The sequence below is a fragment of the Mytilus galloprovincialis genome, chromosome 1, assembly GCF_965363235.1.
Source record: "Mytilus galloprovincialis chromosome 1, xbMytGall1.hap1.1, whole genome shotgun sequence".
Lineage (NCBI taxonomy): Eukaryota > Metazoa > Mollusca > Bivalvia > Mytilida > Mytilidae > Mytilus > Mytilus galloprovincialis.
This window is the reverse complement of record NC_134838.1, coordinates 39,882,485-39,898,252: the sequence shown is the minus strand read 5'-3', so window position 1 is coordinate 39,898,252 and position 15,768 is coordinate 39,882,485. Positions and strand designations below refer to the sequence as shown.

Genomic DNA, 15,768 nt, shown 5'->3' with positions numbered 1-15,768 from the left:
TGCACCGAAGAACGCGAAATAAAATTGCAATTTTACGATGAACGAACAATTAAAAAGTTCTTGCACGTTGATCTTTTTACCGATTTCACGAAACAAGGTGAATAACAAACCTTTTCATGGCTGCATGTGAAATATAAATGGCAAAACATGTTGCAGGAAAACAACCCTTTACCACCCTCTTAAACAATTTAATTATATGCACCATTTTAAAATTCAACCGACCCTGATCAAGAGATCATTGCCAGATAATATCTATCAAAATTGGATATGCCAAAGCTACAACATGTGAATACCAAATATAATTGACTTAACATTAATAATATCTTGAACGGACTGAATCACAAAGGAGTAGGTCCGGTAAGGACTCATTTTGGCCTCAAATTTCAGTTTCATCTGACGAAAGATTTTGACCACTTTTTAAAGACTTAAGTGTCTATTTCACTTGATTTAATTAGTATAAGTGAAAGATTTTAACTGATTTAGTCATTAAAAACGATCCGATTCAAGCTCAAATATGAAAAATCTCTCAAATATGCCAAAAAACGTCACTTTTCAGATGGTTTTTGTCAAAAATGAAGTGGCCGCATCCGTGTTCATCCACAACCTTTATATATGTTATGTATTATCATAAAATACAACTTACATTTCAATATTAAGGATGAACACGAATGCGGCCAATTTCGTTTTACAAGGAAACCGTCTAAAATTTAACTAAAATGATAGAATTTTGAAGATTTCAGTAATTTAGCGTGACTTAATGGTGCTACAACCCGATATATGTGCATTGTATTGTCAAAAACTGTCCATATTTATGTAGCAGAAGCATTCAACTGTCCAATAAATAACTACAGGTTTTTTTTTTTTTTTTTTTTTATTTTTATTATTTATGAGGCCCCTCATGGGGGGGTCCTAGTAATCACATAATCACCATTTTTTTGCCAATATAATCACATAATCATTAAATATTTGCTTATCTTTAGTAATCAAATAATCATAAACTAAAAATACAGTCCTAGGTAATCAAATAATCATGAAATATTTGGCTTAATAATCAAATAATCATTAAAAAAACGGCCAAGTAATCACATAATCAAAAACCCCATGAGGGCCCTCATTTATAACTTCCAATTTACAACATAATATACACAAATATAATAGCAATATATAATATATAAATCTATAGATATTATCTAATCAATACATCTTTCTATTAGGAAGCAATTTTTTTTTTTTTTTAAATATACAAATATAAGATAAAGAGTAAAGCAGTTTGAACACCGGAGAGAGAGAGATAGAAAGAGAAAGAGAGTGAGAGAGAATAGTGTGGTGAGTTTTCAATATAATTCATCTAGAAATTGAATTCTATTTTAGTATAGTAAATACAGCATTTTCATTTATAACATGTATATACATTTTTGTACTTAACTAAGCATGCTAAGTAATATATCAAAAGCATTCCATTCTCTGAGAAACTGATGTTCACATTTGTTTTTCATAGCAATATTTTTGTCCATTGCATACACATATTTTATCTTTTCTTTTACTGAGTTTATTGTCAGTTTTTTTTTAAAACATCTGGAATTATAAATATATTGCTTTATGGTAAGAAAAAGAGTATTTTCTGCATTGCCTTTTGATATTTTTGCAGTGTTACCAAACAAAAAAACTTCTTTTGTAAAAAGTACACTAATTCCATTGGTTAGAAATTAGAAACCAATTTTCAATCTGTTCTAATAATAATTGTGTATGTTCACATTCCCAAAATAAATGTTCTAATGTTTCAATTTCTTTATTACAAAATGTACAATTTGGATTATCATAAATCTTAATTTTATGAAGAAATTTGTTTGTAGCTAAGATTCGATGATTGAATCTAAATTGTAGCCACTGTAACTTAGTATTATTTGTGACAACAAATGGCAGTTTATAAATTTTTTTCCAATGATTTTGATCAAAGCCAAAAATTTCAGTCCATCTTAACTGACTAGTGGGAACACTTCCATTTTTATTCAAAACAATATACATATCTTTAGATCCTTTTGAACTTTTAACAAGTCTTTTAATAGCAGATGGAATTAAAGGTAGTTCTAATTTGTGATTTTTTCCCACAAATGATTTTGATGCTTGATGTATAGCAGATATAATACTATTATATCTCATGAAATTCACATTTATCTGATACATTTCTTCTATCTTTTGATGAGAGAAAAAGGTCCCATCTTCATTTACAATATCATTTATAAATCTTATACCATTTTCAAACCAATCTTTATAAAAAATAGGTTTATTTGCTACCTTTATATTATTGTTAAGCCAGATTGGACTAGCAAGAAAGCATTCCCAACTGTCATATTCATCTTTTTCTCTAAGAAGTTGCCATGCTTTCAGAACATCTTGCCAAAATTTATTTTTGATATGTTGCTGTAATTTTTGGATATAAACACTTCCACAACCATAAAATTTTTCAAGTTCTACATGAACATTTGACAAAAAAAACATTCTGCCATTTGTTGTCTGTTTTAAATAATCTCCTTATCCATGTACACTTCAGTGCTAAAATAAATGCACTAAGATTTATCATTTTGAGTCCACCATCTTCAATATCATTTTGTAAAACATCTCTCTTAATTCTATCAATTGGTGAACTCCATATAAAGTTGTACATAAGTTGAATAACATTTTTTAAAATATCATCACTTGGATTTGGTAAGGATATAAACAAATGATTTAAAATAGGCAATATCAATGTCTTTACTACAGTAATTCTACCAATAACAGTAAGATTTCGTTTTGACCATTGTCTTATTACACATTTAATTTGTACAATTTTTTCATCATAATTAATTTTTACAATTCTATCAAGATTAACATCAAAGCTTATACCTAGTACCTTAAAACATGTTTCTCCCCATGTAAGGTTTCTATTTTGACATAATACCTCATTACTATACTTTTTATTTCCTATCCAAATAACTTGTGTTTTAGAAAAATTAATATTTAAACCAGATATATTTCCAAACCAATCTAATTCCTTTAATGCTTCATTCAAAGATTCTTCTTTACCATCTAAAATAAGAGATGTGTCATCAGCAAATTGTGAAAGTTTGTGCTCAACTTGCGTAATTGTAATACCATTTATCTTATCATTATTTCGTATTTTTAATGCTAATATCTCAGCACAGAGAATAAAAATATAAGGCGACAAGGGATCCCCTTGTCTACAGCCTCGTTCTATAGAAAAAAATTCTGATAGATGTCCTCCCTGGTTTACAGCTGATTTGATATTGTTATAAAAAACTTTAACCCAATTAATTATTGATCCTCCAAAATTGAACAACTTCAATACACTGGTTAAAAATTCCCAAGAAATCGAATCAAATGCCTTTTCAAAATCTATGAGCAGCAAAAGTCCTGGAATATCTTTTTCCTCAGTAAATTGCATAATATCATAAATTAAACGAAGATTTTCTCCAATATATCTCCCACTAATAAATCCAGTTTGATCGAAATCTATCAGTTTATCTAAAACTGTTTTAAAGCGTTTTGCTATAACTCCAGAGCCAATTTTATATACTGTATTTAATAAAGATATAGGTCGCCAATTTTTTAAGAAATGTCTAGGCTTATTTCCCTTCGGCAGGCATGTAATGATTCCTTGTTTTTGCGTAACAGATAGTTCACCAATCTCAGTACTGTAGTTCAAGGAGTTTACAACAAAAATTTTCAAATCTTTCCAAAAAAATTTAAAGAACTCTGTGGAGAAACCATCAGATCCTGGTGTTTTATTATTTTTCATATTTTTCAATATCAAACCAGCTTCCTCAATTGTTATTTCACCTTCAAGATTTTTTTTCTCATCATCAGTTAGTTTTTTTAATTTTATATCTTTCAATCCTTCTTTAAGTTTACTGAATTTATCTCCCTTTGACTTGTCTTTATTCTTGTACAAATTTTCATAAAAAGATTTTACTTCTTTTAAAATATCTTTTTGTTTTGAAATTACATCTCCATTTTCTTTTTCTACTTTTGGTATTATCTTATTTGTAAAATTTTTTGGCCGCATCCGTGTTCATCCACAACCTTTATATATGTTATGTATTATCATAAAATACAACTTACATTTCAATATTAAGGATGAACACGAATGCGGCCAATTTCGTTTTACAAGGAAACCGTCTAAAATTTAACTAAAATGATAGAATTTTGAAGATTTCAGTAATTTAGCGTGACTTAATGGTGCTACAACCCGATATATGTGTATTGTATTGTCAAAAACTGTCCATATTTATGTAGCAGAAGCATTCAACTGTCCAATAAATAACTAAAGGTTTACATTTTAACAATTTTGTAAAATTGTTATATTTTGGGGCCAAAAAGGGGTCTTACCGGACCTACTCCTTTTTAGTTCTTTGCATGCATATTCAAGTTTTACCCAAAATATCAGCGGTGTGAGGCTTTTTAGCTCATTCACTGCACTCACTCACCAGGTTCACATTGTGGCTAGCATCTGATATTTTACAATACCAACGTGTAGTAAACCCAATAATCTATACATATCTGAACTGAAAATATTTAAATAAAGAATGTGACATTTTATGGGGTAATACTATTTGTAAGATCTGAAAAATTAGAAACATCAAGAATGTATTTACCTGTAAATCTCTGTTTTTCAGGTTTCCTAACCAGAAGGCTTCTAAACATTTATTCATAGTCAGCATAGCCTTGACACGATATACAAAAGCTTCCAAACATTTCTTCATCAATGGTACCAAGTTTGTCAGACATACATCTTTCATGATCTGAAAATATTAGAAATACTTTTGTTATTCATTCTCTACAGGGGATTCATTTTTATTGGATGGATACCAATTTTCGTGTATTTCATGAGTAAAAGGAACCTTTGAATTTTAATGTTCAACAAAGAACAAATTTTTTATAGACTTGTATGCAAACTTCGACAAACCTACAAAATCGAATATCAATGAAAGTACAAATTTTCATCAATCAATAAAATTGGTGACCATGAAAATAAATGAATCAGCAGTATTTAAATAAAGGTCTATGTTTAGTAATATTATTAATTCGTATATTTTAACTAATTTGATTTGTTCAGGGATAGTCACATGTTAAACTATATTTTCGAAGGTAGATAGAAAACGGCAGATAGCAAAAACCATATTGCACAGTTGTTTTCAGAATATATAAAAACAGAAATACTTTGTTACGTCATGTAATGAATTTCATGATATTGTTAAAATTTTTATAAAAAAAGAAAAAAAGTAAATGAAATAACAACTAATATTATATGTGTTTAATGCCTATGAGACAATATGAAATCTATAAAATTCAAACAAAATAAAATGACGATTTTGATACAAATATAGTCGAAAATTAATTATAAAACAATTATAGCCTATTTATGAGGTCAATACAGGATATATCGAACTAAAGAAGTATATCGACCTCAGGCTTCGTCCTCAGTCAATATACTTCTTTCAGGTCAATATATCCTCGTATCGACCCCATACAAAGACTATAATTGTAGAATATATCAAATTAACAAATTCCAAGGATCAGACGATAAATGATAAGAAATTTTTACTTTCCTCATATTTGTGCAAGTGCCTACAGAAAAACAATAAATACACAATTTTATTTGACAATTATTGTGATATGCAGGATTTTTTGGTGCTTCAAAACAACTAAAAAATGGTTCCTTTCTGCTAGGCGATATAATTTGTCCAAATAAGATTTTCAAAAGTGATTAGGTTAATAATATATATATTTTTTTTCAAATCAGTGACAGTGCTTAAGTTATCAATTTCACAGCCACATTAGTTTTTAGAAAACCTATATGATGAGTAATTGCGTACTTGACTACTTGGCCCTGCACACATATGTTGAAAGTATTTATTCATATGTAGATATTTGAGTTACTTCAGAATGTCCACCCAGGTGGTGAAGGTATCTTGTATTTTTGTGTAGATATTCATTTTTACCAAACCTAAGAATGTTCAAACATGTGTCAGAAGAAGGTATCCAAAACCTTTAAGCAGACTTATTAAGGTGGCTCGTGGGTACAAAAGAGTCAGCATAAAATTTAATCTTTATTTTTTCATTACAAATTTTATTTATTACACTATAAGTTATTACTTTATGATATGGTACAAAAATCAACCCAAAAAACCGATTTAGTTTGGCCCCAGATGACTTTTAAAATGTTTATATCATTGAAAAAACTCCAAATTATCTCCCTTTGGTGCAAAAATGCCATTTTTTGGCATTAAATTTGAAATATCTTTTTTTAACTCATCGGTGACCTATATTTTTTATTATTGTTTTCAAATAAGCTGTACATAAACTAAATAATTATAAAATTTAAGCGATTTCTGTAATTAAGTTATTTTTTTTATTTTGATATTACCTCTATTTCTCCTATTAGCTCAACAGAAAAAAAGGACATTAACAAAAATGTATGCTTCTTCCGGAGGCAGATTGTGAGTTAAATGAACGGTGACCCCATTTTTTTATTTCATTTTTCTTTTAAGTATATGATAAAGTTCATTTATAAAAAAATATAGCTAAATCCTATATTAGAAAAAAAAATTGATTTATACCAAGGAGCCCCCTTAAGAAGGGATATAATTACATTACTGAGGTCAGGTCATTAAAGATTGCATATTTCGGCTTTAATATTGATTCACTTATTTGTTAAATCAGTTTTCAGTCAGATATGTTTATACTGTTTCTTACAGAATAATAATTGACAATTTTATGCATTTTTTAGCAATTTAGTATAAAGAACATGACTGTCAACAAGTATGGTCATGAGAATATTATTTGCCTAATTTTCAGTGAGAAAAAGGTTACTGTCAGCTCACATAAATTATGGTCAGTTGTTTATTTTGACTAACCTTTGAATGTCCACACATGTGATGAAGATATCTGGTACTAATCTGTAGATTTTTCAGTAAGCCTTGTACATCCTCTCTGTTGGTACGGAACATGGTGTCCAGTAGCGGCATACCTTGTCTTAGAAATATCTCTATAAACTGTCTTCCACACTAAAGTAGATATACAAATGTAATCTTCAGTGAAAAAAAGTAATACAGTTAAATTCAGCAGTTACTGAACATTGCAATCTGTGATTTGTTAATGAAATTGAAGAATTGAAGATATATTCTATACTAGATTGGTGAAGACTATCATAAAACTCTAGAAAAGCCTCAATTCAGTGACCAGGACATCAAATATGTCTATTAAGTTTAGACTTGAAACCAAAATTATCTATATGTATTTCATTTCAATCTTTTTTGTCTGCCATATGTTTTCATTTGTTTTGGTTTTCTACATCCCAAGTTGTAATTCTGTGGATTCATCATTATGTGATGGATACCAATTTTCGTGGTTTCCAGTGTACAGGGGAACCACCACTTTAAATGATCAAAGAATTAAGAATTTTCTATAGGAATGTATACAGAAACTGTTATAACAACTAAATCAAATATCCATGAAAGTGGAAATTTTCAGCAATCTACAAAAATTGGTAGTCATGAAAATAAACAAGACCACAATATATTATTCATTTACTGTTATTTGCTTTACATCTAGTGGTATTTTATTCTGAGTTATATATCTTATGTCAGAAGCTTATAAAAGATAAATTAGTATGCCTGATATAAATAATTCATGCATTCATAGATACAGGATAACAAAGTTTCAATATAAATTGCAAGTCTAGAAGCTCAACTTTCAGTCTGTGTGCATATTATTTTCAGGTCTCAATTATCAACTATTAATTCCTATGACCTACGAAAACAAATGATCTGACCATATATACCTAAAATAGTATATTATCATAAAATCTATATATCTAAGATAAATATAAGTATGAATATACCTTTAATGCTGATGTAACATTTCCTCTTCCATCAAATGCCTAAAAATAGAAGAAAAACAATTTGCAATGATTTTGATATACATTGTAAATTTAAGAAATAATTCATGGAAGCCATAGATTTGTTGGAAATTTACACATGGCCTGGGCCGTGATATGAGAATTTTATCCTGAGTGTAGCGAGGGATAAAATTAACAAATATCACGGCCCAGGTCATGTGTAAATTTACAACAAATCTATGGCTTCCATGAATTATTTCGATTCTAATAGGACAAATACGATCATTAAAAAACTGAAGCGATGATGGGAATACCGTGTGTGTGGCTGTTCTATTTTACCCACTGTTCGATAAATGTAAAACAAATCTAATAAACCTGCATGAATGATTTCTTAACTAACCGCTAGAAAAAAAATGTGATTACTTTTTTTACTTCTCAGTAAACCCAACATTTGCAATTTTAAATTTACATTTTTTATCGTAAGCTACCGTCAAATTCACTGTTGACATGTTGTAACCAAGGAGCCGCCATGTTGACTTGCTGAAATCAGTAAATGTGCGAATAATGCAATAGAACAGAAAACAAGCAACACCTACCTCAATACTTAATTTTAATGCAATTGTATCCGAGTTTAGAAGGTAAACGCAATAGAAAAACCTTCAGCTTTGAAGTTTTCATTCGTATGACGTCATGTTTTGAAATGACGTTAATGCGCAAAAATCATTACTGGAATTTCGCGGAATTTTAATTTATTTTGTTTTTGTCCATTTTTCCGTTCTCTAATGAGTAAATTCTTTTTGTTATGCATCAGAATCAGAATAAATGTTCTGTAGGGTTTTATTCAATTGTAATTGTTAACACAGCGAAATCCACAACCGTTTACATATAGGTTACGATACATGTGGATTTACGTGGGAGGCATATTTAAACAGCCATTTGCGTACATCTTGGAGTCTGCGCTAAGTATAGATATATCGAGAATTTTATCACGGTGTTGTTTACAAAGCGAAAGAAGCACGTCATATTAGAATTAACTATAATCATACATAAAAGGAACAATACATCATTGAGATGACTGCTATCTCTGTAGGCCCCGCTGTGGTAAAAGAATTGTATCTTTACCATAGGACATGAGGTTGTCAACTGAAACCCAAGTTAAGACACAGCCTCTGGTGTTTGTTAATGTACATGTCGAGTATAAACTTTGAAATCTTAACATTTCTCAAGATATAGAGCAGACAAGATCTTTACCATAGGACATGGGGTTGTCAACTAAAACAAGTTTTTAACCTTGACCTTTGACCTAAGAAGTTGTTCAAACATAATGACACACCCTCTGATGTTGGTTAATATACATGTCAAGTATAAAGTATGAAATTATAACGGTTCTCTAGATATAGAGTGGACACAATTTGTTATGGACAGACTGATCACTATAGGGTGCCCCTCCATTGGGCAGGGCCCTAAAATTACTCTTGGTAACAGATACATTGATATATTCTTAATATAAAATTGAAAATAACTGTCAATAAGCTGTTACAATAAACATATTCATGAAAGAGCATACAAAATTGTTACGCCTTCGTATTTGTAAAACTCCACTTACAAATAAGGTCAGATTATAACTAGATGTGTCAAAGAGACACGAATGGCCCCGTCCCAAAAATATGAAAAATATGCAATTTCAATATAAACACATGTGGACACAAACATGATGGTAGTCTCACATATCAAACATCAGCTCAAAATCTGGAGGCGTATAGAAAAAAAATCTGTATAACTGTGATTTTCAATAATTTATCAAAGTCCAAAGCCCGTAATTTCAGCAAAAATTAGTGGAGCGAAACTAAACTTAAACTTGATCTATAACTCATCATGGTTAACTCACATACCAAAAAACAGCCCAATATCTGAAGGCGTTTAGAAAAGAAGTCTATAACTGTGATTTTCAAAAATTTCTCAAATTCCAAAGACCGTAATTTCGGCAAAAATTAGTGGAGCGAAAAGAAACTTAAACTTAATCTGTAACTCATCATGGTTAACTCACATATCAAAAATCAGCCCAATATCTGAAGGCGTTTAGAAAAAAAGTCTGTATAACTGAGATTTTCAACAATTTTCAACAAATTCTCAAGTCCAAAGCCCGTAATTTCAGCAAAAATTAGTGGAGCCCAATATCTGAAAACTCCGTATAATGGTTTGTTGCGGAATGACGGAATTATGGAATTAAGGAATATCAGAATTTCGGACAAGAGAAAACTATATGGCACCGACAACTTCGTTGCGGGGCCATAAAAATATACTGTCTTCAGTGTTTATTATATTTTTATAGGTACAAACCTTAATCAAATTTATATGGATATGTAATATTCTTACAGCTTGATTCCACTGTAGCAGCTTGTCTATTTTCACCTAAAACAGAGAATACTAATCTTGAAACCAAAAACTACACAGAATTAAATAATTTCCTGAAAAAATCGAATTCTTATTAGTTTATATAGAAAATCTTATGAACCTCAAAACTTGACATAAGTGCAAGGGATTCAGTTTTAACATGTCTACAGAGCTGATCTATTGTATGCACATAAATAAACAACAGAAAACAGATATAGTTAACAAAGGGAAGATGTGACTTTTATCCTCAATTGATTGTAACAGCTGTCCAATTGCCAAAGACAAGACAAGGCAAAATTTAGCATACAGCTTTGGCTCGCATCTGATTCCATAGCGGGATAAATACACAAGGTGCTGTGCATTGAAAAATCTGGTCTTGCCTTTTTGAAATTTTTATAGTATAATGCAAATGTTGAATTATGGGTGAAGATGCAGGGCCAAATAACCTCCATTGAAATGATGAGTGCCGATGACAATATAACTGCAACTGCATATCAAATACATGTCATAAGTTGTTCCTTCTTAACTTGCAAACGTTTCAAAGTCAATAAACCATGATAGAGGGATATAATCTCCGTGGAAATGCAACATGCAAATTTGTATTTTATTTGAAAATTTTACGAATTCTAACTTTTATACATTTCTGTTTTCATGTTTGACATAAAATACCTCTCTAGAATCAGTCTGCTTTGCTGGTGACATAGTTTTTATACAATCTATTAACTGATTAAACATAACTCTGTAGAAGGTTGAAAAGGACGATCTGTTTAATGTGGGGAAGGTGGCAGAGCAGCCATTTTTATCTGTTTCCAAGAGCTCAGGCATTCCTTTAGTTGCTATGGTTTCAGCTGCTGATAATGGGTCATCTGAGTACACCATAAAAGCTCTGTAAAAAATTGTCATGACAAAGTAAGGTACAATATTTTTATTCACCAAGGTAAATTTGGTTTTAAATAGACAAATAATAAACAAGAATGTGTCCATAGTAAACGGATGCACCTATCACACTATCATTTTTTATGTTCAGTGGACCATGAAATTAAGGTCAAAACCCTTATTAGGCATTCAAACTGGAAAGATCATCTAGTAAATTTTGTTTTAAATAGATAAATAATAAATCAGAATTTGTCCATAGTACACGAATGCCCCAATCACACTCAATTTCTATGTTCAGTGGACCATGAAATTGGGGTCAAAACCCTTATTAGGCCTTAAAATTAGAAAGATCATATCATACGGAACATGTGTAGTAAGTTTCAAGTTAATTGGACTTCAACTTCATCAAAAACTACCTCGACCAAAAATATTAACCTTGAGCAGGACAGATGGAAGACAGAAGACGAAGTTAAGACCATCATAAATAAATTGCAATGTAAATCATGCGAACTTGACATTTTGCCTACGAAAGTACTTAAATCGTTCCTTAGTGAATTGTTGCCTGTTATCACAAAGTTAGTTAACTTGTCTCTTAGTCAAGGCGTCTTCCCATTAAGATGGAAGCAAGCGGTAGTCAGGCCTCTGCTGAAAAAGGCTGGTCTTGAACTAATTTACTCAAATTATAGACCAGTAAGCAACTTGTCTTTCCTGTCTAAATTAATTGAAAAATGTGCGCTATATAGACTGAATGAACACGTGAAAGATCATGATCTCCTTCCTATAAACCAATCTGCGTATCGTCAATTCCCTTCGTGCGAATCGGCCCTTCTACGACTCGTTAATGACATACTCGATGGGATGGAGCATCAAGAAGTCACCGCTATGATCGCCGTTGATTTAAGTGCAGCATTCGATACTGTAGATCATAGTATTTTGATAAAAGTACTCGAATATCAGTACGGTGTAAATGGAACCGCACTTAAATGGATCGATTCCTATTTGAGAACTCGAAGCTGTCGTGTAAATGTCAGCTCTACAACATCATCAGAGCGACAACTTGAATGTAGCGTACCACAGGGAAGTTGCTTAGGTCCCTGGCTTTATTTAGTCTACGCCGGAACTCTATTCGACATTATTCCACCATCTATTACTGTGTACGGATTTGCCGACGACCATACTGCTAATAAACGTTTCGTGCCAACATTAACGAATGAGATGGATGCAATTCGTGACTTACAGGACTGCGCTGTTCATATAAACACCTGGATGAACAGTAACAAACTAAAAATGAACAATGCGAAAACAGAGTTTATTCTCTTTGGCAGTCGACGCCAACTCTCTAAATGTCAGACAAAAGACATAATCATTTGTGGAGATGTTATAAAATCAAAAACATGTATACGGTACTTAGGAGCTTTTCTGGATGAGACTCTAAACTTCAAAGATCATATTACTAAAAAATGTAAAACAGCAATGATGAACTACTACAAAATAAAGTGCATAAGATCCTATCTATCGAAAGAAGCAACTGAAACTTTGGTCTTATCTTTGGTTATATCACATTTAGATTATTGCAATGTTATACTTTTTGGAATTTCACAAACTGATTAATATAAATTGCAACGTGTACAGAATATGTGTGCCAAACTTGTGTTAAACCGTTCTAAGTATGATAGTGCCAAGCAGGCATTGTTTGACTTACACTGGCTTCCGATCAAAGCCAGAATTACATTCAAAATCTTAACATATATGTACAACTGTCGTGTAGGTAATGCACCGTCATATTTGATCAATTTGTTAAATCCTCAAGTGTTGAAACATTCATTAAGGTCGTCAGAGTCATCTATTGGTTGTTATGCAGTCCCATATAACAAAAAGAAAACTTTTTCAGATAGAAGCTTTAGTACTATTGGGCCAAAATTGTGGAATGAACTAGGTACAAATGTAAAAAACTCTGAATCTTTGGATACTTTTAAATGTCGGTTGAAAACATTGTATTTTGAAAATTATTTTGAACTTTTCTGACTTTTTTCTTGTGTATCACAGTGTATATTTTCAATTTTTGGTATAGTACATACATATTGTATTTTTGTATAGTATTTTTGTAGTTTATATGTCATTTATGTACAACGCCATTGAATACATATTGTATATGTAGAAATAGGCGTTTAATTAAGTTTTCATGTTTCATGTTTCATGGAAGGATGGACAGACGAACAGACCAGAAAAGATAATGCCCATAAATGGGGCATAAAAATAGCAAAATTTTCTAAAAAATTATTTCATAGACTGATTTTGACTCAAAACTATTATTCAATCATTTAGTGTCCTAGTCTATAAGCAGAACCTTTTGTTGCAATGATGTGCAATGGTAAAAAGATGTTACAAAATTGTTTTATGTCTTCAATAGACAAATATATTTAATATTATAATAGTTTAGTAAAGTTATGGTTGAAGAAGTGACATATAATGCTTTAGAAATTCGTAGACATATATTGTATGTATCAAGGAAAATTTGCATCTCAGTTATGCTGTCAATTACAATACCAAAGAAAAAGGGGAATAACTCACATAGCCCAAATTGGATCAGAATGAAATCTGAATATCTTCATTAATTTTTTAATAGATTAAGAAATAATGCTTTTGTAAAGTGCAATTCTATTCTTACCTAATTATTATCTGTAAATTTTCATTATATTTAACACCTTTTTCCTTTTGTCCATCTGCAGACATCCATTCCCTTTTCAAAAATTCCTCACAAATGTTTGCTGTAAAAATAACAAGTAGAACAAGAATGTCCATAGTACACGGATGCCTCACAGGCATTATCATTTTCTATGTTCAGTGGACCATGAAATTGTGATCAAAACTGTAATTTGAAATTGAAATTAGAAAGATCATAACATAGGGAATATGTGTACTAAGTTTCAAGTTGATTTGACTTCAACTTCTTCAAAAACTTCCTTGACCAAAAGCTTTAACATGAAGTGGGACAGACAGACAGATGAACGGACCCACACCAGAAAACATAATGACTCTCTACTGTCATAGGTGGGGCATAAAAATTGTCACAGTATCTGCAAAACAGAACATAACATTGATTACTTGTCCATGAAATGAGGAAAGGTCAGATGAACCCTGTCTGATGATCATGTAAGCCTTTTTCAACTGATTTTTATAGTTCGTTCTAAATTTGTACTGTTAAACCATTGTCCCAGGTAACAGGGGAGGGTTGGGATCCTGCTAACATGTTAAACTCAGCCACATTCTTTATGTATGTGTCTGTCCCAAGTCAGGAGCCTGTAATTCAGTGGTTGTCTTTTGTTGCTGTGTTACATATTTGTGTACATTAATTAGATTGTTAGTTTTCTTGTTTGAATCGTTTAAAATTTGTGATATTACGGCCTTTTATAGCTGACTATAGGGTATGGGCTTTGCTTATTGTTGAAGGCCATACAGTGACCTATAGCTGTTAGTTTCTGTGTCATTTGGTTTCTTGTTGAGAGTTATCTCATTGGCAATCATACCACATCTTCTTTTTATATGTATACCTTATATTTATCTATTGCTATTATGTATTTGAGAAATGAATCTTCCCACAAAAACTCAATGTTGGTTTTGTATATATGAAGATCTTTGGAGTCAGATTTAAGTATTTGTCAATGAAGATATCTTGAGCCAAACTTACGTATTTGTCCATGAAGATCTCTGGAGTCAGATTTATCTGCTAATACAGTTAATAACTTAACAACACTGACAGCTGTAGCTATGTTTGGTACCATGTCAGCAAAGTTCTTAATGTACTGAAACGATGTCCTGAAAAACATGAAAAGTATTGAAGTTTTATCCAGAATAGCGTTCCATTTTGCCTACATGACTTTAGAATTAGGGAAAATTAATAATTTACTCATTCAATAAATTGTTTAATTTCAAATTTTTGTTTAGAGTAATAAAAAATAAATCATTCTTGAAAACCACTATGAAATCAAAATGATGAAATTTCATATTACAATGTAATTTCAAAATGAAGGTACTATAAGCATCCAATGGTTTTGCAAATTGTGCAGAAACCAATTTAAAAAAAAAATAATAAAAAAAAATTATAAAATGTTTTTGTGTAGAACCTGAGGTTGTTTTAATCCTTGATACATACTTAATAAGATCCTGTCTAGATATCTGTGTAGAACCAGAGGTTGTTTTGATCCTTGAAACTAATGTTCCAAGTCCTTCTTTAAACAATGACTTGTTATCAGACATCAGAAATCCATTCCTGTAAAAAATATATAACATCTGAAAAACTTTAATACTTATGAATAACAGATGTAGAGCTCAATCCAAATTATGATTATCATTATACCCTGATTTTCTATATTTAAAATATTTCATAATTTTTCTCCTTTAGAATTATTTCCTTTGTCCTATCTGTAGGTTAACACAAGTCATTGGGAAACTGAAGTTGCGTAGAGTTTATTGGTATGATTACAGAAAACATCACTTCCATCTGCCCCTTGCTCACCTCTGGAGATAAGTGTTATACAGCGGCTGTATAATGGTAAGGCATATATCTGCCAAAAAAACATTTGGTTTCCAAACAAAGACTT

General features: G+C 31.0%; 1 protein-coding gene across 1 annotated transcript in view; it reads right to left on the bottom strand.

The window, feature by feature from the left end:
- LOC143074168 (Fanconi anemia group D2 protein-like) overlaps positions 1-15,768 on the bottom strand; it is an 82,952-nt gene that overhangs the window by 3,629 nt on the left and 63,555 nt on the right. Inside the window, exons 32-39 of the mRNA XM_076249720.1 lie at positions 15,321-15,437; positions 14,856-14,983; positions 13,836-13,935; positions 10,961-11,177; positions 10,238-10,309; positions 7,901-7,939; positions 6,915-7,064; positions 4,653-4,799 (exon numbers count right to left, since the gene is read on the bottom strand). Of these exons, the coding sequence (XP_076105835.1) occupies positions 4,653-4,799; positions 6,915-7,064; positions 7,901-7,939; positions 10,238-10,309; positions 10,961-11,177; positions 13,836-13,935; positions 14,856-14,983; positions 15,321-15,437 (970 nt within the window). The remainder of the gene's footprint in view (positions 1-4,652; positions 4,800-6,914; positions 7,065-7,900; positions 7,940-10,237; positions 10,310-10,960; positions 11,178-13,835; positions 13,936-14,855; positions 14,984-15,320; positions 15,438-15,768) is intronic.